Source organism: Ranitomeya imitator, chromosome 9 (assembly GCF_032444005.1).
Source record: "Ranitomeya imitator isolate aRanImi1 chromosome 9, aRanImi1.pri, whole genome shotgun sequence".
NCBI lineage: Eukaryota > Metazoa > Chordata > Amphibia > Anura > Dendrobatidae > Ranitomeya > Ranitomeya imitator.
In genome coordinates, this window is record NC_091290.1 from 70,087,399 (window position 1) to 70,109,966 (window position 22,568).

Genomic DNA, 22,568 nt, shown 5'->3' on the forward strand with positions numbered 1-22,568 from the left:
CTTTACAATTAAGCGGGGACATGTACAGACAATAAATTTGGTAGGAGTTAAGACAATTTAAACCGTGACATTAGGAGCTTACAATCTACTACTTAGGAGTTTGTTGACCACACGTTGATCGAGGGGGAGTCCTGAAGGAAAAATGCTTTTTTTTCTGCTTAGTTATATTAATATATACTAGACTGGAAATTACCAGATTTTATCATTTAGGTCTTGGCTACAGTACAGAAAGAGCCTGCGAATTGTGTTAGTGCTCAGCCTGAGGATACATTTTAACAGCTCAGACCTCAGCTGTGCGGCTCTGCTAATGCGCAACAGTAGGTTTTAATGAAAGTTGTAGACTGTTCCTGTAATTCTCAGTGCATTTCCTCTTACGTGGATGGTGACGCTGTTCTGCTAAATTTTTAATACAGAAGAGTCTACGGCTTCCAGAAAGCTTATGTTAAGGATGTGCTGTGCCAGAATCAGCAAGAACTACTGTTCACATCAATCTTAGGATGACAATACATTTCTCTGAAACATTAGTCACATATAGAAAAAATACATTAAAAAATGTCCTATTTTTAGTTACACTTATGAAAAAAACCAAGCAAACCCTTTCTTCAAATTCTAGAAGTATCAGGACTTAAGTTTAGGGAAATACAACCTCAGGCGAACAAACACCTGACAGATTACACAGCCACATTTAACAAAAATTAGGTCAAAACGCAGTAGCAGTATGTGAACAATTAAGTACACCCTTAAAGCTTCCATAGGAATGATGAGTGTAAGAAGCACCAATGTGCTGCTAATCAAATGCCTATGATTAATCATTTATCAGCAAGTACGCAAGTGTAGCCACCGCTATAAAAGTAGAAGTTCGGGCAGTTTGCTGATCTGGAGCATTATTGCCTTTGTTAACACAATGCTAAGGAGGAAAGACCTCAGCAACAATGCTAGAGACGCAATTACTGCCACCCATAAATCTGCAATGGGTTAGAAGGTCATTTCCAACCAATTGAGTGCATCATTCTAAAGTGAGAAAGATTATTTGCAAGTTGAGAACATTCAAGACAGTTGCCATTCCTCCGAAAAGTGGATGTCCCAGCAAATTCACCGCATGGCCAGACCATGCAATGCTCAGAGAAATTAAAAAGGAAAAAAAAAAGCAAGAACTACAGCTCAGACTCTAAAGGCCTCAGTTTGCATGTTAGATGTTCAAGTCCATAACTGTACAATTAGAAAAAAAAATAGAATGTCCTGTTTGGAAAGGTTGCCAGGAGAAAGCTTCTTTCTCAAAAGATCATGGCAGCTCCAATAGTTTGCAAAATTGCATCTAAAACTACAACGCTTGTGGGACAAAGTTATTTGGATACATGAGACCAGAGTGTAGATGTTTGGCCATAATGTCATGAAAACCAAACATTGTATTGCAGCCCAAACACCATATACCAACAGCTCAGTAAGGCTATGTTCCCACAATTAGTTTTGGTGGGTTTTTATGGCGCGTATTTTCGAAAAAATGCAAGTAACTAGTGATGAGCGAACATGCTTGGATAACGTCTTAACCGAACAAGCTCAGATATTACCCGAGTATCTTGGGTGTGCGCAAATAATGTGTTAGAGTCCCTGCGGCTGCATGTTTTGGAGGTGTTGGACAGCCGCAACACAGGGGGGGGTAGCCTAACAAACTGGCAATCCCTGCATGTCTGTCTAACAGCCGCAAATCATGTAGCTGCGGGGACTCGAACATATTTGCGCACACCCAAGATACTCGGCTAACACGTTATCTGGGCACGCTCACTCATCACTACAAGTAACCTATTGCATTTAATAAATTCAGAAACGGTGCAGAAAATTGGCAACATCGAAAAATCACCAAAAGCTCAATGTAAGAACTTAACCTTAGCTGGAGGAGGTGAATGATTTGGGTTTGTTTTGCAGACAGTGTCGAATAAGAGCTCATCTGTATACCAAAACACAATAGAGTCAAATTTGGCGCCATTTATGTAAATGCTAGAGCCTGTCCAACATTCATACAACAGTATAATTTCTAATATAGACACTGCATATACAATTTTAACCCCTTTACGACATGCATCGTACGTGTACTGCGCGTGTCGTGTCTCTCCCTTTGATGTGGGCTCCGGCACTGAGCCCACATCTTTCCCGGCACATGTCAGCTAATTTGAACAGCTGACATGTGCCTCTAAGGGTAGGTTCCCATGGTCAGTAAACGCTGGAGGTTGGACGCTGTGTACATCCGCAACGTCCAAATCCCATATCCACTATGTGTGCACCGGCGTCTGTGGCTTATCTCTGGAGACGCACATGCGGCGAGTCTTTCCATACCGCAGATTGTCCATTTATCTTGCGGAGATAAAGATAAAATGTTTACCCATACAATGTATTGGGTGCGGTGATTCTGCACAGTTCAATGAACACATGCAGAATCACTTGTGTTCAAAAGCCAGCTGCGCTTTGGAAGCAGCATACATGTGCTGAATCCAAAGCGCTGCTTAACACTGAACGTGTGGACATACCCTAACAGCCACGGGTGGAATCGCAATCCACCCACGGCTGTTAAGTCGTTAAATGCAGCTGTCAATCTCTGACAGCGGCTTTTAATGTGATTATGCCGAAAGCACATCACTAATCCCGCCCATAAGCGCCCGTGTCACATGACCAGCGGTTGGAGCTAATAGCTAATGAGCATTTCTGATACATAGTCTCCGTAAGATAAATCTCATCCGTACAATGTATAAGGACGCAGTGATTCCACACGGTTCAATGAACACTAGCGGAATCGCCTGCGTTCAAAAGTCGGCAGCGCTTTGTACACCGCAAATAAGTGCTGCGTCCAAAGCGCTGCCGATTACTGACCGTGGGAACGTACCCTTAAAAGTCCCTGGTTTGGCTTTTAGGCTATTTGCAGATAAGTGTTTTGTGGGCATTTGCCCCTCATCAATGCAAAGCAGGGGGTTGATTTGAATGGATGAGAGGCCTCTGATGGGAGTCTTAGGGAGTAATGTCTCTCCTTGTGGAAAGTGACATATCACTCAACATTCTGAATTGACCCAAGAGTGTGTGGCTATATGTCTAATATAGTGATACTAAAACAGAGTCCGAATGGGGTAGAGACGGCTGAGTGCTTACTGAACAGCATGTTGGAGATCTTGGGAGTTACTTCCAGTGTTATAAAGCTAACATTCTGCAGTACAAATAGTCATCACTAGCATAGGTTCCCGTCCCAGTTACCATGAATCAATATATATTTTTGTATAAATCAAGTTTATTCAAGCCAATAAACAATACAAGCAGTAATACAGTGCTGAAACATAGTTGTTAAACTCAATCTGGTACCACCCATGGATCGTACATAAAGATAGGGTCTCAACAAATTCTAAATGCAATTGACCAAAGCCAACAATAACCCTTTCGTATTAGTGATAATACTTTACATCATTAAAACATGTAAACAGCCTCCTCGAAGTCAATCGAACATTACTAGCTATATTTAGTTGTTTATATTGATAAAGAATGTTACAAGGTAGAAGGAATATGTAAGAATAGAAAGAATTAGAAAGAAGGAAAGAGGGGAAAAAGAGAGGAAAAAAAAAAAAAAGGGAGGGCGGGGGGGCAGGAAGAAAAAGCGGATGAAGATATAAGGGTACGCTAAGTATGAGGAATGCGACACCTCCCTCCGGGCCGATCCCAAGTCCCAAGAATCAATATATATTTGTTTTAAGGGAGGACCCCGCTATTCTAAGAGAAAAACAACGCAGTCATGGGACAACAGGGCTATCCACGGAAGAGACAGAACAACCAGAGGTCTCCTGCAGACCTCTATGGTTGTTGATGCTGGATTGCTATGAGCGCCAACCCTGTGGTCGGCGCTCATAGCAATGCAGTAATTCTACTACATACGGGCGATTGAGTTGTGGCAGCTTCTAGTCTCCTATTAAAGCATGCCAAAACAAAAAAGTTTTTAAAAACATGAAAAAAAAAAAAAAGTTTAAATCACCCCCTTTCGTCCCATTCAAAATAAATAAAAAAAAAAACTTCAAACATACACATATTTGGTAATGCAGTGTTCAGAATCGCCCGATGTAGCAATAACATAAGTCAAAACACCAGAATTAAATTTTTTTTGTTGCCGCGACATTGCATTAAAATGCAATAACGGGCGATCAAAAGAACGGATTTGCACCAAAATGGTATAAAATAAAAACGTCAGATCGGCACGCAAAAAAATAAGCCCTCACCCGACCCAAGATCACGAAAAATGGAGATGCTAAGGTATCGGAAAATTGGGCAATTTTGCTTTTCTTTTTTTTTAGCAAAGTTTGGAATATTTTTTCACCACTTAGATAAAAAAGAATCTACACATGTTTGATGTCTATGAACTCTTAATGACCTGGAGAATCATAATGGCAGGTCAGTTTTAGCATTTAGTGACCTAGCAAAAAAATCCAAACAAAAAACAAGTGTGGGATTGCACTTTCTTTGCAATTTCACGGCATTTGGAATTTTTTCCCCCCGTTTTCTAGTACACGAGACATGTCAAAATCTATGGTGTCAGTCAAAAGTACAACTCGTCCCGCCGCCCCGTCGCCGCCATATGGCCATATTGATGGAAAAAAAAAAAGTTATGGCTCTGGGAAGAAGGGAAAAGAAAACGCAAAACCGAAAATACCCCGGGTCATTAAGGAGTTAAGAACCTCAAACAGTCACACTCCAAACTCCACTACAGTGAAGACCAAAGAGCTGTCGAAGGACACCAGAAACAAAATTGTAGCTCTGCACCAGGCTGGGAAGACTGAATCTGCAATAGGCAAGCAGCTTGGTGTGATGAAATCAACTGTGGGAGCAATAATAAGAAAATGGAAGACCTACAAGACCACTGATAATCTCTCTCGATCTGGGGCTCCACACGAGATCTCACCTCGTAGGGTCAAAATGATCACAAGAATGGTGAGCAAAAATCCCAGAACCACACGGGGGGACCTAGTGAATGACCTGCACAGACCTGGGACCACCATAACAAAGGCTACCATCAGTAGTACACTACCGCTGCCAGGGACTCAGATCCTGCAGTGCCTGACGTGCCCCTCTGCTTAAGCCAGTACATGTCTGGGCCCGTCTGAAGTTTGCTAGAGAGCATTTAGATTATCCAGAAGACTATTGGGAGAATGTCATATGGTCTGTTGAAACCAAAGTAGAACTGTTTGGTAGAAACAAAACTTGTCGTGTTTGGAGGTGACAAAATGCTGAATTGCATCCAAAGAACACCATACCTACTGTGAAGCATGGGGGTGGCAACATCATACTTTGGGGCTGTTTCTATGCAAAGGGATCAGGAGAGGACGACTGATCCGTGTACATGAAAGAATGAATGGGGCCATGTATTGTGAGATTTTGAGTGCAAACCTCCTTCCATCAGCAAAGGCATTGAAGATTAAACATGGATGGGTCTTTCAGCATGATAACGATCCTAACACCCTGCCACGGCAACGAAGGAGTGGCTCTGTAAGAAGCATATGGAGGTCCTGGAGTGGCCTAGCCAGTCTCCAGATCTCAACCCCATAGAAAACCTTTGGAGGGAGTTGAAAGTCCGTGTTGCCCAACGACAAGACCAAAACATCTCTGCTCTAGAGCAGATCTGCATGGAGAAAAGGGCCAAGATAACACCAACAATATGTGCCAACCTTGTGAAGACTTACAGAAAACGTTTGACCTTTGTCATTGCCAACAAAGGATATATAACAAAACTAGATGGTGGCCCGATTCTAACGCATCGGGTATTCTAGAATATGCATGTACACGTAGTATATTGCCCAGCCACCTAGTAGTATATTGCCCAGCCACCTAGTAGTATATTGCCCAGCCACCTAGTAGTATATTGCCCAGCCACCTAGTAGTATATTGCCCAGCCACCTAGTAGTATATTGCCCAGCCACCTAGTAGTATATTGCCCAGCCACCTAGTAGTATATTGCCCAGCCACATAGTAGTATATTGCCCAGCCACATAGTAGTATATTGCCCAGCCACATAGTAGTATATTGCCCAGCCACATAGTAGTATATTGCCCAGCCACATAGTATATTGCCCAGCCACATAGTATATTGCCCAGCCACATAGTATATTGCCCAGCCACATAGTATATTGCACTGCCACATAGTATATTGCCCAGCCACATAGTATATTGTTCAGCCACATAGTATACAGCACAAAGCCACGTAGTATACACCATATCCCTGTTAAAAAAAAAAAAAGAATTAAAATAAAAAATAGTTACATACTCGCCTTCCGGAGAGGATCGAAGCGGCCGGTTATCGATGCTCATCGCACGCTCCGGTCTGAAGAGTGAATTGTGGTCTCGCGAGATGACGTAGCGGTCTCGCGAGACCACACGTCATCATCTCGCGAGACCACAATGCATGGAGCGGTCACCGGGGCGTTACGAGGAGCATCGGTAACCGGCCGCTTCGATCCAGGGGCTCTGGAAGGTGAGTATGTAACCATTTTTAATTTTTTTTATTATTTTTAACATTAGATCAATTTACTATTCATGCTGCATAGGCATCATGAATAGTAAAAAGTTGGTCACACAGGGTTAATAGCAGCGTTAACCGAGTGCGTTACACCGCGGTCAACGCTGCCATTAACCCTGTATGAGCGCTGACTGGAGGGGAGTACGGAGCGGGCACTGACTGCGGGGAGGAAGGAGCGGCCATTTTCCCACCGGACTGTGCCCATCGCTGATTGGTCGCGGCAGCCATGACAGGCAGCTGGTGAGAAAAATCAGCGACTTGGATTCTATGACAGACAGAGGCCGCGACTAAGGAATATCCGTGACAGACAGACAGAAGGACAGAAAGACAGAAGTGACCCTTAGACAATTATATGGTAGATATTGAGATGAACTTTTGTTACTGACCAAATACTTATTTTCCACCATAATTTGCAAAATAAATCAGACAAGGTGATTTTCTGGATTTGTTTTCTCTTTTTAACTCTCACAGTTGCTGCCTACCTATGATGTCAGTTACAGGCCTCTCTCATCTTTTTAAGAGGGAGAACTTGCAGAATTGGTGGCTGACTGTACTTTTTTTCCCACTGTAATGCAGCCAGCTACACACACACAATGTAGCCCCACAGTCCAGCAGTATATTACACACTATAATGCAGACACACACACACACTTACCTCTTCCCACTCCCCCGCTGCTCCAGGCTCTGCTCCGGTCTCATCGGCTCCATTGCTGGCACAGCGTGGCGAACTATGAATTGAGGTCATCGCGCACCTGCTGAGTCAGGGGGGAGTGATGGGATTAGATGCTGCGGGGGGGGGGATTTGGTCCTGTCTGCAGCCCGAATGAAGCAGCCTCAGGGGCCTGCGTGTTTGAGACCCCTGGTCTGTAGGGAGGTGTAGAGTTCAGGGTCTGCATCTATAATGTCGCTGTCATATTTCACTCAGTCCTCGGTAGTAACCAATCCAGCATGTCTGCAATAACCAGCACCATACCGCCTGTGGTTATATCCTGTCACACCAGCACTTCTAATCACTTACACAAGTCATTTACAATGGTTTGGGCATCAATTGCCCTTTAGTAAAACTCTGCAAACTCGGAAAGCCAAGCTGTTGGATTCTACTACTGATTCTCACGAGTTATTGGACTGGGGCCTGAAGGTTTATCCACTACTTCCTGTGCTGATGAATAGGCTGTCACTACAGAAGTCTGTCCCGGAGCACCATCGACTCTCTAGTGACCCCCTCAAAGGGGTTGCTAAAATATAATGCACCTTATAAGTTATAGTTGAGGGTCACATCCACTCCTGCTCTCGAATCGGATGATGTGACGCCTCAATATGAGAAGTAGATGCCAAGCACATCCATCCAATTCTCCCACTGCAAGCGGCAGACAAAAACTTCTGAAAACAGTGTGCAACAAAGAGGCGCCAAGCGTTAAAGTGGACATACACTTAGATAGCGGTTGTCGACCACTCTTCTTCGTGACCACCGTACACATGCATGCTCCGCTGAGCAGAGTGTGCAAGTGGGCACTATGAGTGAGGAATAACTTGTGACACAATAGATGGTGGGTTAGGGAATGGTCCACCTAATGTGTATGACCACCACTAAACAAGGGAAACCAGCCAGATAGGAACCAACAAAAACAATTCACAGCGTACAGAATATACCTCTTAATTTCTGCCTGCTGCTGGCGTGTGGCAGACAGCTGCTTGCTGTGATCTGGAATCCTTTGCTCCTCATAATTCTTTAATTTCTCCTTTAGTATTGCAATCTAAAAGTAAAACATGGGCATTAAGAATGCAGTGAATTTATAAGGATTGTCCAGTATGAGACATTGCCAGGAATCCGTGCCACTGCCATTCATCAGCTTACTGAACACCACTGAGCTGCAATACCAGGAACCACCATGGACAGGAGTAGCACTGTTACAGGACTGCTACAGTCTTTCCCTGCAGTATGCTACTGTACTGGAGGGAAAAGAAACCCTTTAAATAATTCTATGTTACCCTGTTGCTTTCTTTGCCTGCATACATAAGAGCTGTAGCCAGTGAGTTGTCAGGAGACAGGTCGTCTCATCATCTTTTCATCACCTGTCTTCAGGAGCGCACCGCTCATCTTCCTCCCGGCTTCCTGCCTGCTGGGTGGAGGGGCACTCCTGAAGACTGACAGTTCAGGCTGGCGGCATGGCAGAACCACTAGCCGGAGCGCAGTGACACTAATGCTAGCCGGCTCCAGAGCACAGCCTGCAAGCTCTAGTCAAGAGCATGGAAGCGCACGCTCCTTGCCCAGGAAGCCAGCCACCTCTCACACTGCAACTGTGGTAAGCAAGCAGGACAAATGGCGCAAAACACTAATATTAATGATCCTTCTATTCTTGGAACTGGAGATTTAGAGAGAGAGAAATTATAAAACGTGCTTAGTTTTCCAAATCATTGCAATTTTACCCATATACTGCAGTATTATGAGGAAACCGGCATGATGTATTTGTGTGTGTGTGTATATATATATATATATATATATATATATATATATATATATATATATATATATATATATATACATACATATATACACACACACACACACACAAATGCATCATTACACAAGCCCCAATGTGATCGTACCTCTTTCTTCTGCTGCTCACAGATCTTGACGTATTGACTAATGTGACTGTCCAGGCTAACCACATTCCTCTTCACCTGTAAAAGAGGCAAAATAATAATTTTTAAAACTTTTAGTCTTCAATAGTAAATCCTATCTTCACTAATATGAAAAGTATTAGGTTATAGTGAGATGGCATCATCTGCAGCAGGCTATGTGGAGAGGTAAAAGTGAAGCATGGTATATAAAAAAAAACAAAAAAAGACAAAAAACAAACAAAACACAGAAAAACATTTTAAAACAAAGAAAACCATGTTTTGTTTTGTCTATTTATTAATTCTTCAATGCACATAAGACAAAAAAGTTCCACATATTCTGTAAAATCTATATTTTTTTTCTTACAGCTCCTGTACAGACCCACGTGTCTCCATCATGTCACACTAGCTCTTCCACCATTCGTCTAGCTTTAGGTAATGTACAATCAATACAGATGGGAGACTGCATGACTGGGGGCAGACTACAGAGGGTTTGCCATCTATGAAGACACATCTGCATGGGCGCTGCACACCCAAAAAACAGACTATGCTTAATTTTTTAAATGTTATACGCACTGTACCAAAAAAACAAACAAAAACAAAAAAAAACAGTAGCCATTTCTGGCTGGAAATAGCCTTTAAATTGGATTGTGGTAGTCAATTTGTAAATAATCACAAGATGCAACAAACTGTGAAGAAAACAGCTTTCAGCAATGAATGAAGTACACAGAAGGCGAGGATTGTCCCTTACGGCAGATTTGATGTCCTTGGCTCGGTTGGCATACTTCAGAGTATTGTACGTGTCATCATATGACAGCGAGGATGGGCTGACCGCAGCGATCATGATGGTGTGGCAGTTTCCTCCCAGCGAATCCTTGAGGAGACGGGTAAGCTTACTATTTCGGTAAGGTATATGTTGCTTCTTTGTCTATAGGGCACATAAAGCATGGTCCGCCATTAGTCAATCATTGGGAGAGTTGGAAAACGTACACATTGCTGTGATCGGTGCGTTGGAAAACAAAGGCAATGAGGATGTGATAACACCGCGATGCCCACAGGCTAGGGCCGTCACACTAACCCTAAGGGGGACCCTGAAAGTCCGGAGAAACATTTAGGGGATGTTCACATGTGGGGGTTTTGCTGTGGATTTTTCAGCAGTAAAAACCAGGAGTGTTGGAGGAAATACGTTGTGTGTTTGATGCTTTTTTTCACATTTTTTTTCATTCATAAGTAAAAAACAGCAGAAACAATGAAACAAATAACGCTGCAAATTTCACAACTCGCTGAGTAGCTCAAAGAATGCAAGGAGGGAAGAAAAAACCTGTGTGAATGAGATTTTAGAAATCAATTTACTTTGCTGGTAGGGTAAAATTCAGCAGAAAAATGCAGCAAAAACGCCTTGTGTGAACATACCCTTAGTGTTTGTCCTTTTGTAGAGGTCTCATGTCCTCAGTTATTATTTCTGGAATTGAAAGGGTTATTCACGTTCTTTAAAGTGATGGTATATGACAATCAGATTATGACCCGATCAGTGAGCGCTGCAGAGGTTGCAGCAGTGCTTTAGCGCCATGGCCACCCACTATGCAGCGGATTGCAGCATGGCTTATTATATAGCGCAATCGGAGAATCCTTTACTACATGGGAAGAAATCTGCAAAGCTAGGGAACTTCAATAAACAGATGCTGATCAGTCCAATGCATTTATAGGGGCTCGCTTCCCCCACCTCCTCTCCGGACTCACTAATGTGGATACATTTTTTTTATGCACCTGGTAGGTTTAAAAGAAAAAAAAAAAAAAGATCACATGCCTTTTGTGAACTTGTATATGTTGTACAAATGTTTCAGTAAATGGGAATGCAACTTTTTAAAACATTGGTGAAACATCTGGGTCCTATGGTTTTCGCGGATGGAACACAACCATTACTGTCTATGGTGCTATTCCCATCGCTGTGCTTTTTGGGTCGCCCATACAAAACCTGAGGCACGCAGATGGAGTCAGTGCGCTGTCTGTGACTAACATTATAACCTATGGGAGAAGCTATGGAATTTATTAGTTTCTATGTGAAAATCACTGATGGTAAAAGTTGAAATTGACCAAACACTGCTAAAATCATAGATGCCTGAAAAATTGTTGTAGTATAATCCATAGCCTTGAAGAGTTTTTATAGATTCATGTTCCTCTTTGAAAGATAATGTCATCCATACCTTCTTTTATGCTATGTGTTGCTCCCTGACCAAAAACCACAGTATTTAATTCTAATGCAAATGAGCCTTAAGTGCTCTGGGCGTGCCAAAGCACTTCTGACCACAGCCTTCCCGGCTTTATTCCTGCCCAACCCCACTTTCTTCTACGGGGCTGACAGCTCGCTGGTTGTGGAATGAAGCCAATGAGCTGCCCGTCAAGCAGAGGAAGGCGAGGCTAGGGGAGGAACGGAGCAGGGGCGGCAGAGGCAGCTTTCAGGTCTGCTCACAGAGCTAGAACACAAATATTTTAGGTTATAACACACATTTTTGCATGCATGATAAGACATGATTATTTTTCCATTTCGACAAACTTACAGTAGCTTTTTACCATTACCATTCTGCAACATTGCAAAGGGAACCTGTCAGGTCCCCATTCCCCTAGAATAATTTAGAGCCATACACTTAGCAATGCAATCACGCCTCCGCTGTATCGTCCTGTGATTCCTAGCTCCACAAAAATAACTTGTATTCTCCTTATTCATGTATGCAAGTTGTCCGACTAGTCTGATGAGATGTTCCTTTCCTAGAATAGTCCAGCTTTATAGAGTCGCTACTCTCTCCTGTCTGGGCGTGATTCAAGCCACACTGCCACAGCATGGCGTCAGTGATGGCAATCCTGTACATGGAGACTTCTGTCCTTCCTGGAACGGTGCAGTGAAGCCGGGGTAAGCTCACCTGGATTCACTTTCCATTCAGGAAAGTGGTCACGTCAATGCACGATTACAACAGTTGGGGCATGCTCTAGTTCAGAGCACTGCGTCAGAATCTAGTTTATAAGCGGTAGGCAGTTTGTTCATCATTATTTAGGATTTTTTTTGGTTGTTGGATTTTTAGGTTGTTGGACTCGGCCAGCTTCAGTACCACTACTCGGATAACAGTTGCCTTTCCTTCAGCATCAGAGAACGCTCAGTTTGGGCCAGTGGTACAACCATTCTGTCACTTAGAAGCGCACTACCCAGCAATGAGGAAGCCTGGAGACTGGGCACTCCTGAAGATAGACAATGAGGCATCCCTTAGGAATCTGTGCGATATAGAGTTAGGTCCAGAAATATTTGGAGAGTGAAAAGTTTTGGCATTTTAGCAGTTTACCAAAACATATTCAAAATACAGTTATACAATCAATATGGGCTTAAAGTGAAGACTCTCCAATTTAATTTGAGGGTCTTCACATGCTAATTTAAGTAAGTACGTAGGCATTACAGCTCTTTAACATGTAGCAGCTTCTTTTTTAAAAGGACCAAAAGGTAATAGGCAATTATCTCAAAAGCTTTTTAATGGGCTGCAGGGGATATTCCCTCATTAATCCATCATCAATTAAGCACGTAAAAGGTCTGGAGCTGATTCTAGGTGTGGCATTTGCATTTACAAGCTGTTGCTGCTAAACATTAGTCGCCTCTTTGTTCAACACAAGGGCAAGTGGCGGACAAAGTGAAGCCATATACAATCAGTATTTGCATGAAAACATTCGAGTGTGCAGTGGAACAATTTATCTACTAAAGATTCAACCAAATGCAGCAAGGCTGATTGGACACACTGCAAAAACAAGCCAGGAGTGTAAGGCAAAGAAGTGGAATATTCTGCAATAGCACAGTCATCACTAGATCTCAACCGCATAGAACATGTGTTTCACATGCTTTAGACAAAACTTCGCAAAATCCTGCTGACAGTTTCACTTTACGTAAACTACAGACAGTGTCAGGTTGGTAGTGTTAAACTGACTAAAATGATACCTGGGAAATCAGTCTTGTGGTTCTTGTGTAATCAGTGTTAGAAGTTTTCAGATAATGATATGAACACGCTCCAGGATGGGACTGTAGACAGAGTTCCTCATCACAGAGACAGACTATTTGTGCTTCCTGAGCAGCCTGTGGGCAAGTCTTTCCTTGGTTTCTCTGGCTTAGAGCAGGAAGATAAGATCTGCCTATGATGCTGCTCTGGAGCATGGGCATATCATTAACTGAAAACTGATTACACAAGAACCACAAGATGGATTACTTTACCCTAGATATTTTAGTCAGTTTAACACTGCCAACCTGACAGGGTCTATAGTTTACGTTGCAAAATCCTGCTGACGGGTTCACTTTAAGGCAGAAAGAACCATAAAACAAACAACTGGAGTCAGCTGTGGTAAACACGGCAAAGCTTCACAAAGAAGCAAACCCAGTGTTCAGTGACGTTCATGGCTTCCAGATGTCAGGCAGTTTGCCTGCAAAGGATTCTCTACAAAGTGTTAAAAATCAAAATTGTATTTATGGTAAAGTTAATTTGTTCAATTACTTTTAATTAAACCTGAAAGTCTAGACTTCAATTGTATATTATTTGTTTTATATTAACATGCAGAGCCCAGATAATGAAGGTTTAGTCACGGTCCAATCATTTCTGTAACCCAACTGTATGCCCCTGCTGCACGCTCACACTTTCTATAACAACAACACTGAATCTCTGTCTTCATATTACAGAAACATTCTGCAGAACTTTACAGTTCAGATTGTTGATGGTAAAGTGATTGCAGAGCTTTATGTATGTGCAGAAAATAAAGGACAGGTGTTACCTCACTTCAACCTTAAAGACAAACACGTAGGGTGTGAATTCAGGCAATCGGAGAGACGTTCGTTAGAGGTTTCCCTGACAACTATAAAGGAATGGAAAGATCTGCATATTCCTGCCATGAATATGGAGAATAGACAAACAATGGGATTGTAGCTGTAATGGCGATTTTTGGAGGAGTTTGTCTGCCATCATAAATCTCAACCACAGTTTGCGCAGTTTAACACTGCTGAGAATCTCTACAATGTCACCACAGAAGAAGGGAAGAATAGTACCCTTCTCATTGAAATCAATGGGATGTAATGCAGAGCGTTCTCTTACAAGCTCAGGAAATGGGTCAGAGTGTACTGTAGAAAGTGAACTCTGATTTTTCAGCTGATCTTCTAAAAATTGGCTTAAAACAGGTTTACCTTTAATGCAAAAAAAAAAAAAAATGACACAGAGAATCTCGGCAGGCTTTTCCATTTAATCTGGGAGCCGCATAATATAGGGTACAAGAGCCCAATTCCAAGGATGCATCACTTATTAGGCTGTGTGTTGTAGTTTGTAGTTTCTATACAATCAGTGTTTTATCAGCAGGGCTAATCTGTGTAACCCCACCCCCACCACTGATTGGCAGCCCCGTGTACACAGGAAGCGGCCAGTCAGGAGTGGGGGCGGGTTATACACGAGCCAATCATCTTATCTGTTACATCTACATCAGACGAGCAAGGATTCTACCAAAACTGCATCAAGCAGTCGAATATGTGACACATCGCTCGGATCAGGCTTTCTTGCCCTATATAATGATGCTCTCAGATTATAGAGCAAAAACCTGCTGACGGATTCCCTTTAACCCCTTTCTGACATCAGACGTAATAATCTGTCACTGTGCCCTGGGACTATTTGACCAGGGACGGATTATTAGGTCATCATGATCACCCACACACAGGTGGTGTGCGGGCGATCGCTTCTGGGTGTCAGCTGATTCCGACAGCTGACACCCGGCACTAAGTGCCAGGAGCGGTCACGCACAGCTCCTGGTACTTTAACCCCCTGAATGCTGCCATTGCCGGCAGAGGGATGACAGGCGCTCTTCCATTGGATGAAACCCAGCGGCATGATCTTTGCCATGGTTTAAATGTTGATTTTAAACTTGGAGTGACATTGGCACTGTGGCTTGCCCTCTATGACTGAAATTGTGATCTTGCTGTTTTATCTTCGCTGTGTAGTTTTGCAAACCAATTACATATTTTTTTCTCTTTTTATAGATCATACTATGCCAGAAAATGTCATGTGAACATGACTCATCCCATTCAACAGGTTTTGAGTGTTTAAATATAAATTTTTGGATACCGTGGAACAAGACGACAGTCATGTTATACATTTTATTTTTGCCTGTTGGGGGACTAACAGGCCCCAGAACCTCAATGACCTGAGGGCTGTCCTTAAAGAAGAGTGTGATGCCATGTCTCAGTACACAATGACTCCACTTGTGAGCAGCAAGAGAACTAGTTGCCAAGCTGTAATTGATGCTCAAGGCAACAAGGTAAGTTATTGAGACACTGACATTTTTGTTGTTGGGGTATACCCACTACTGTTCTTGGTTTTGTTCCAATAAATTGATTGAGATGAGGATACCACCATTGCATGCTTCTACTTTCATTTTCGATTCAATTTCACCCGAATGCCAAACATGTCTAACTTTTTGTGAGTGGTGCGTATGTGCCAGGGGTTTGGCGGGTGATGTGGTAACAATGATCACATGCAGTCGATCATTTACACACTGCAGCCAGTCACTGGCCTCACAAGCAATGCTTACATGGACTGCACATGACTACTGATGCCAGGAAGAGTGAATGGTGTAGGGCGCATGACCAGATGCCAACCTGCGACTGCCAGAGCAGCAGTGCTGGAACAAAGGGAATCTGAAAGACGACTTATCCTTTTTTTATGTAGTCACACTGCCTGTCGTTTGGTATGTTTCAGGACCTCCAAATGAAGCCCCTTTATTGAAGTCAAGGCTCAAAAGATTCTTCTCTGTGAGTTGTCATTTTGTGTATGAGTTGCTGGCAACCACATGAGAAACAAACAAGAAAAAAAAAAAAAGGTCTAAGACAAAAAGCTTGATCCTTAAATCTATGATCTGTACATACATGTAGAGCCCATGCCCTATTCAGAGCAGAATAGAAAAGGAAGAAAAGCAGCAGCCATATGTTATACTTGTTATGCCAGAAAATATCTGGCACAACAACTGACAGATTCAAGTTATGCAAACCTAGAAATAAAGCTTAGAAAAGTTGGCCAATGAAAGCATTTCACTTTCAAAATTGTTGTAATATAGTATTACATAGCAATAAGGAGCATGCCTTCCACAATAATGTCCTGCGAGTTCAGAGTTGTACTAAATCCCTCTGACACCCCGTGTGGGTTTCATCAATGCACAACATGCTACAAGCCATCCACGGGACGGGAACCTCCCTCCAGGCTCCCAATAATCCCGAAAGCAGAATGCACTATATGGCCAGTACATATTAATCTACCAGGCCTGAGGAAGCCGCACCGGCGGGGTGTGTGCATACGAAAGGGTCACCACTAGGACCCACACAGTAAGGGTCGGCTCACACAAGCAGATTTCACGCCCAACTCCCAGACCAATGTCATTCAGTGGGACAGGCAGATGAGCGGGTTTGGTTTTTACTGATTGAATCTGAGTGTGACAGATAATCACAGCATCCAGTTGTTTTTTTCTGAAAATTGGATGAGACTTGGCCATTGAAGGCTATGGGTGTGGAAATAATCCAAATCCATAGGAAGCCACCATTTAGCATGTGGTTTTTTTCAACACACTGTAATTCTGGAATATACAGTTAGGTCCATATATTTTTGGACAGAGACAACATTTTTCTAATTTTGGTTATAGACATTGCCACAATGAATTTTAAACAAAACAATTCAGATGCAGTTGAAGTTCAGACTTTCAGCTTTCATTTGAGGGTATCCACATTAAAATTGGATGAAGGGTTTAGGAGTTTCAGCTCTTTAACATGTGCCACCCTGTTTTTAAAGGGACCAAAAGTAATTGGACAGATTCCATAATTTTAAATAAAATGTTAATTTTTAGTACTTGGTTGAAAACCCTTTTTTGGCAATGACTGCCTGAAGTCTTGAACTCATGGACATCACCAGACGCTGTGTTTCCTCCTTTTTGATGCTCTGCCAGGCCTTCACTGCAGTGGTTTTCAGTTGCTGTTTGTTTGTGGGCCTTTCTGTCTGAAGTTTAGTCTTTAACAAGTGAAATGCATGCTCAATTGGGTTGAGATCAGATGACTGACTTGGCCATTCAAGAATATTCCACTTCTTTGCTTTAATAAACTCCTGGGTTACTTTGGCTTTATGTTTTGGGTCATTGGTCGTCGTTTCATACTACAGATGGACAATCAGTTTGGCTGCATTTGGCTGGATCTGAGCACACAGTATGGCTCTGAATACCTCAGAATTCATTCGGCTGCTTCTATCCTGTGTCACATCATCAATAAACACTAGTGACCCAGTGCCACTGGCAGCCATGCATGCCCAAGCCATCACACTGCCTCCGCCGTGTTTTACAGATGATGTGGTATGCTTTGGACCATGAGCTGTACCACGCCTTTGCCATACTTTTCTCTTTCCATCATTCTGGTAGAGGTTGTTCTTGGTTTCATCTGTCCAAAGAATATTCTCCCAGAACTGTGCTGGCTTTTTTAGATTTTTTTTAGCAAAGTCCAGTCTAGCCTTTTTATTCTTGATGCTTATGAGTGGCTTGCACCGTGCAGTGAACCCTCTGTATTTACTTTCATACAGTCTTCCCTTTATGGTAGATTTGGATATTGATACGCCGACCTCCTGGAGAGTGTTGTTCACTTGGTTGGCTGTTGTGAAGGGGTTTCTCTTCCCCATGGAGATTATTCTGTGATCATCCACCACTGTTGTCTTCCGTGGGCGCCCAGGTCTTTTTGCATTGATGAGTTCACCAGTGCTTTCTTTCTTTCTCAGGATGTACCAAACTGTAGATTTTGCCACTCCTAATATTGTAGCAATTTCTCGGATGTTTTTTTCTGTTTTTGCAGCTTAGGGATGGCTTGTTTCACCTGCATGGAGAGCTCCTTTGACCGCATGTTTACTTCACAGCAAAACCTTCCAAATGCAAACACCACACCTCAAATCAACTCCAGGCCTTTTATCTGCTTAATTGAGAATGACATAACGAAGGGATTGCACACACCTGTCCATGAAATAGCCTTGGAGACAATTGTCCAATTACTTTTGGTCCTTTTAAAAACAGGGTGGCACATGTTAAGGAGCTGAGACTCCTAAACCCTTCATCCAATTTTAATGTGGATACCCTCAAATGAAAGCTGAAAGTCTGAACTTCAACTGCATCTTAATTGTTTTGTATAAAATTCATTGTGGTAATGTCTATAACCAAAATTAGAAAAATAATGTCTCTGTCCAAATATAAATGGCCCTAACTGTAGGAAAGTGGAAATGGTCTGGTAGCTGTGGATGTGGATTTAAAAAAAATAAAATAAAAAAACAGAGTGTATACGGACTGCACATGGATAATAAGAGGAACAAAATTGGAGTTTATTAGAAGAAACTGCGTGAACCTGCCCAACGGCCAGGCAGGGCTGGAGACGTCCTGCATGCCTCTCACTGCCTCCACGTCAAGTATCAAACTATGGAAAGGTGGCAAGCGCCAAATGCTGCCATACCGCGTACAAAGCATCGCCATGTCTGCATTTGGCCGCGATGTGCATCATGTTTCAGCATTTTTAACGTTTTTATTTTTTCCTCCAAATGCAGAACATTCTAGGAATTACATCTACTTTTAAAATGATGCATTTTTGGAGTTATAAGATAAAAAGAAAAATTAACAACTTCACCTCCTCTCCCTCAGCCCCCAAAGTATAAAAATGCTACACAACAAAAAATAAATACCGTAAATAAATAAAAAAATGTGTGTAGGTCAGGTCATGAGACCGGAGGTCAGATAAAACATGGATGAGAAAGGAGCAAAATGGACTATTTATTATTTCTTAAAAGAACTGACAGTTTCCGACTATGTAGACACACACCCTATTGAAATGGGAATGTGCAAATGTCAACATGTTCATGCGTTTCCAGGAGCAGTAACAGAGGAAGGTCACAATGTTGTATGTCTTCACTAGAAGAGAGCAGAGGGGCCCTTTAATCATGAGCCGCACGGGATCCCACAACTGGACTTATTACCATAGATCACATAAACAAGTTGGGGCCTTTATTCTCAGTTCACCACTTATTTAAATTACAGAAAACACAGAAACACATAAGAAAAAAACATCAAACATTCAAAAGGAAAATCTCTGACACTTTGTTTAGCTTAGCATTGTAATGCATGTGGCTGGAATAAGGCAGCACTACAGCAGATGTGCCGTATTACTAACCTACTGAGATAATCCAGGATTTTGACTAAGGCCTCGTTCAGATGTCAGATTTTTCACGTACGCAAAAAAGAACAAAAAAAACCACAAACCTGGGTGTCATCAGTAAGGCTCTCATAGACTTAAATTGCAAAGTAACATCTGGCTCGCTCCAGTGGGTCACAACCTGTCGGAGACCGATTACATTTATTTCCTCCAATAATTGTTCAATGTGCACATATTTAGTCCAAAGTGAAATACTCTAAGTGATGATGTGGACATTTGGGCTTACTACACCCACAAAAACATTAAAACAAGCAATGTTAAGGAAGAACAAAAACATGGGCGGGCACATCCATCGGTGCCAGTGTAATATGTATGTGCACATTCATAGTGACTATTAACAGACAAATAGAACCTAGAAACAAAATAATACATAGAAAACCTACAGTAAGAAAATCGTAATAAGAGTTAAAATAGTTAACATTTTTTGATCAAGAGTGTAGAAGCCATCCCACCTTGACCAGGTGTACCCCATCAGGATGGTCCCCAACTCCAGTGTCTCACCTTGCTACGTGCCAGCAGGCATCAAAATAGATGGGCCTATATGAGAATAAAAAAGGAGGGCTCCCCATAGTGCACAAAAGTGAAGAGGGCTGACAGAAAGGTCATACGGTTGTACCCTCATCTTGGAGGCATGTGCAAATGCCACGCTCAACCCCAAATCCAGAGATGGAAGGAATCCGCTGCAGCTTTCCTCAGGTGATGGTCCGGTAGAGGAACCGCTATGTATTAAATAAAGAATATAAAAACAAAGTTGCATTCTCAGCCTGCTGCCATGTTTAAATCTTTACAAAGAAAGGAGGATTTTAAGGGACGGTGAGTGTCCGTTTTTCTTCTTTTCTCACTTCCACATTATTTGCCTGTTGGTCGTTCTGGCACCCGAGATCCTTGCTGTATGGAAGTTGCTCTAATGGCTTTTTAAGACAAGGTGAGCATTGGTGCCAGGTTTTCTTTTCTTGGAATATCTTCATATTAATCTATTGAAAGAATAATGGCTACGAATTTCAACATCAGGCAGATGTCTTCCTCAGCACAAAATAGATGGGGGCAGAGGAGGACCTGGGCCTGACTTCCACAGGCAGGTATAAAGCACAGTCAGGCCCAGTTCCTGCTCTGCCTCCATCTCTTTTGAGGCCAGCTGGCACATAGTGAGGTAAGAAACTAGAATAAGGACCATCCTGATTAGGTAGACCTTGTGGTGGGGTGGCTTTTATTTGTAAATCAAATGTTAAACAAGTGTTACTTTCTATTTACTGTAGGGTTTCTATACACCGTGTTTATCCTAGTTTTTTCCAAATGTAATGTTGTTAAGGCTACTTTCACACTCGCGTCGGAATTCGGCCTGTCGCATTGCGTCGGGCCGAGATTCCGACGCTAGCGTTGTTAGCGCCGCACAACGGGTGCAGCGGATGCATCCTCCGGCGCATCCGCTGCCCCATTGTGAGGTGCGGGGAGGTGGGGGCGGAGTTCCGGCCGCGCATGCGCAGTCGGAAAAAGCAGTCCGTCTGCAGCAAAAAATGTTACATTTAACGTTTTTTGCTCCCGGTGGTCCGCCACAACACGGCGCAACTGTCGCATGACGGTTGCGACGTGTGTCAATACGTCGCAATGCGTCGGTAATGTTACTCTATGGAGCAAAAACGCATCCTGCAAACAACTTTGCAGGATGCGTTTTTTCCCCTAAACGACACATTGCGACGTATTAAAAAAAAAAAAACGCCAGTGTGAAAGTAGCCTAAGCAGAGACCTTGCAAAAATATTATTACTGCTAAAAAAGTGCATAAACAGTGGCATTGTGACAAACATACAACATATTACTTAATGATTGCAATTGAGGGGAGCAGCGTGACTAAGGGATATTATTTAGAAGGGCCTTTGGGAAATCTTAGTAGCCAAACGGTGAGACAGGAACCATATAAAAATATGGAAGGTCATATCAAATACAGATGGATGTCAAACACCAAAGATGATTAATCTGTGGTTATATTTAGCCCTCTTAGTGCGCAGGGTTATTCAGCAGTATGGAAACTCATGAGAGAAGTCCAATTCCAAATCCTTTGGCTGGGAAACTCAACTGCCACATTCTGCATGTATCTCTAGCTAAACGATGCAAAAGAGCAATTCTGCCCTCTAAGAAACAAAAACCATAAATACATTAAACACAAGTTAAAAAGGGAACAAAACACCACAAGTAAATACAATTTTCCTTTTTTCCACAATCCCACCCATAACCTCATTATTATTGACTGAGTGACATGGTCTTTTACGGATTTCCATGAAAGCTCTGGAGAAGCTGCTGAAGAGACAAATGTACATAAAGTGGACTAACTGGCCCCTGAAATTTAGTAATGTGCTCATCCCTGCCAACATGAACATCCCCTGGGGAATGTTATAGGCTCCCATACAGACACGCATACTGCCACTGCCTCCGATTTTCAAAGAAAATAATATATTTAGAAAGTAAAAAATTTAAACAAAGAAAACTAATCTTAAGAACTATATAGTGGTGCTGCTAACACCCTCCACTGCCCTTTGCAGTGCTAGTATTACCAGCCAGGCATTGAAGGGTGACAAGTAAAGCTGTTTGCTGGGTTAGAAAGTGAAATGACAGTGCTGGAGACATTTACTGACAGAAGAAAGGAAGTGAACGGACACTTTGTGAGTGGAAGTAACTACATGCTGTGACTCCAAGTCTGAGTTTTTGTCTCCCTCTGATTTATGTAAAATGTCCCTGAACAGTACAAAGGCATCATGGGATGTTAGTGGCCACGGAAACCCCATTCAGCTTCATAACTTTGCATCCTATGCAATTCGGAATTTTGTGAGCAAAACATCTTGAAATTTTAGAGAGGGATCTTCTAAAAGGTTTACGCAGATGAATCCATGTTTTAGGCCGGTTTCACAAGTCCTAATATTTCCGGTACCGGAAAAACCGTGTCCGTGTGTGTGCTACATGCGGCACATGTGTGGCAACCGTGTGCCGCATCAGTACCAGACGGACGGCCACCAGGGAAGAAGCACTACTGTAAGCGTTGTTCCCCTGCGTGTGGTGCTGAAGCCAGCTGTCATCCCTTCTCCCCTGCTCTGCCGGCGAGCAGGTGAGAATGAATGAAAGGAAAAACCCAATGTGGGGTCCCCCCCT

General features: G+C 42.6%; 1 protein-coding gene across 1 annotated transcript in view; it reads right to left on the reverse strand.

Annotated features, from left to right (window-relative positions):
- The window catches only part of KIF18A (kinesin family member 18A), a 225,317-nt gene that overhangs the window by 94,942 nt on the left and 107,807 nt on the right, over positions 1-22,568 (reverse strand). The window contains exons 8-10 of the mRNA XM_069739769.1: positions 9,905-10,081; positions 9,142-9,216; positions 8,185-8,288 (exon numbers count right to left, since the gene is read on the reverse strand). Of these exons, the coding sequence (XP_069595870.1) occupies positions 8,185-8,288; positions 9,142-9,216; positions 9,905-10,081 (356 nt within the window). The remainder of the gene's footprint in view (positions 1-8,184; positions 8,289-9,141; positions 9,217-9,904; positions 10,082-22,568) is intronic.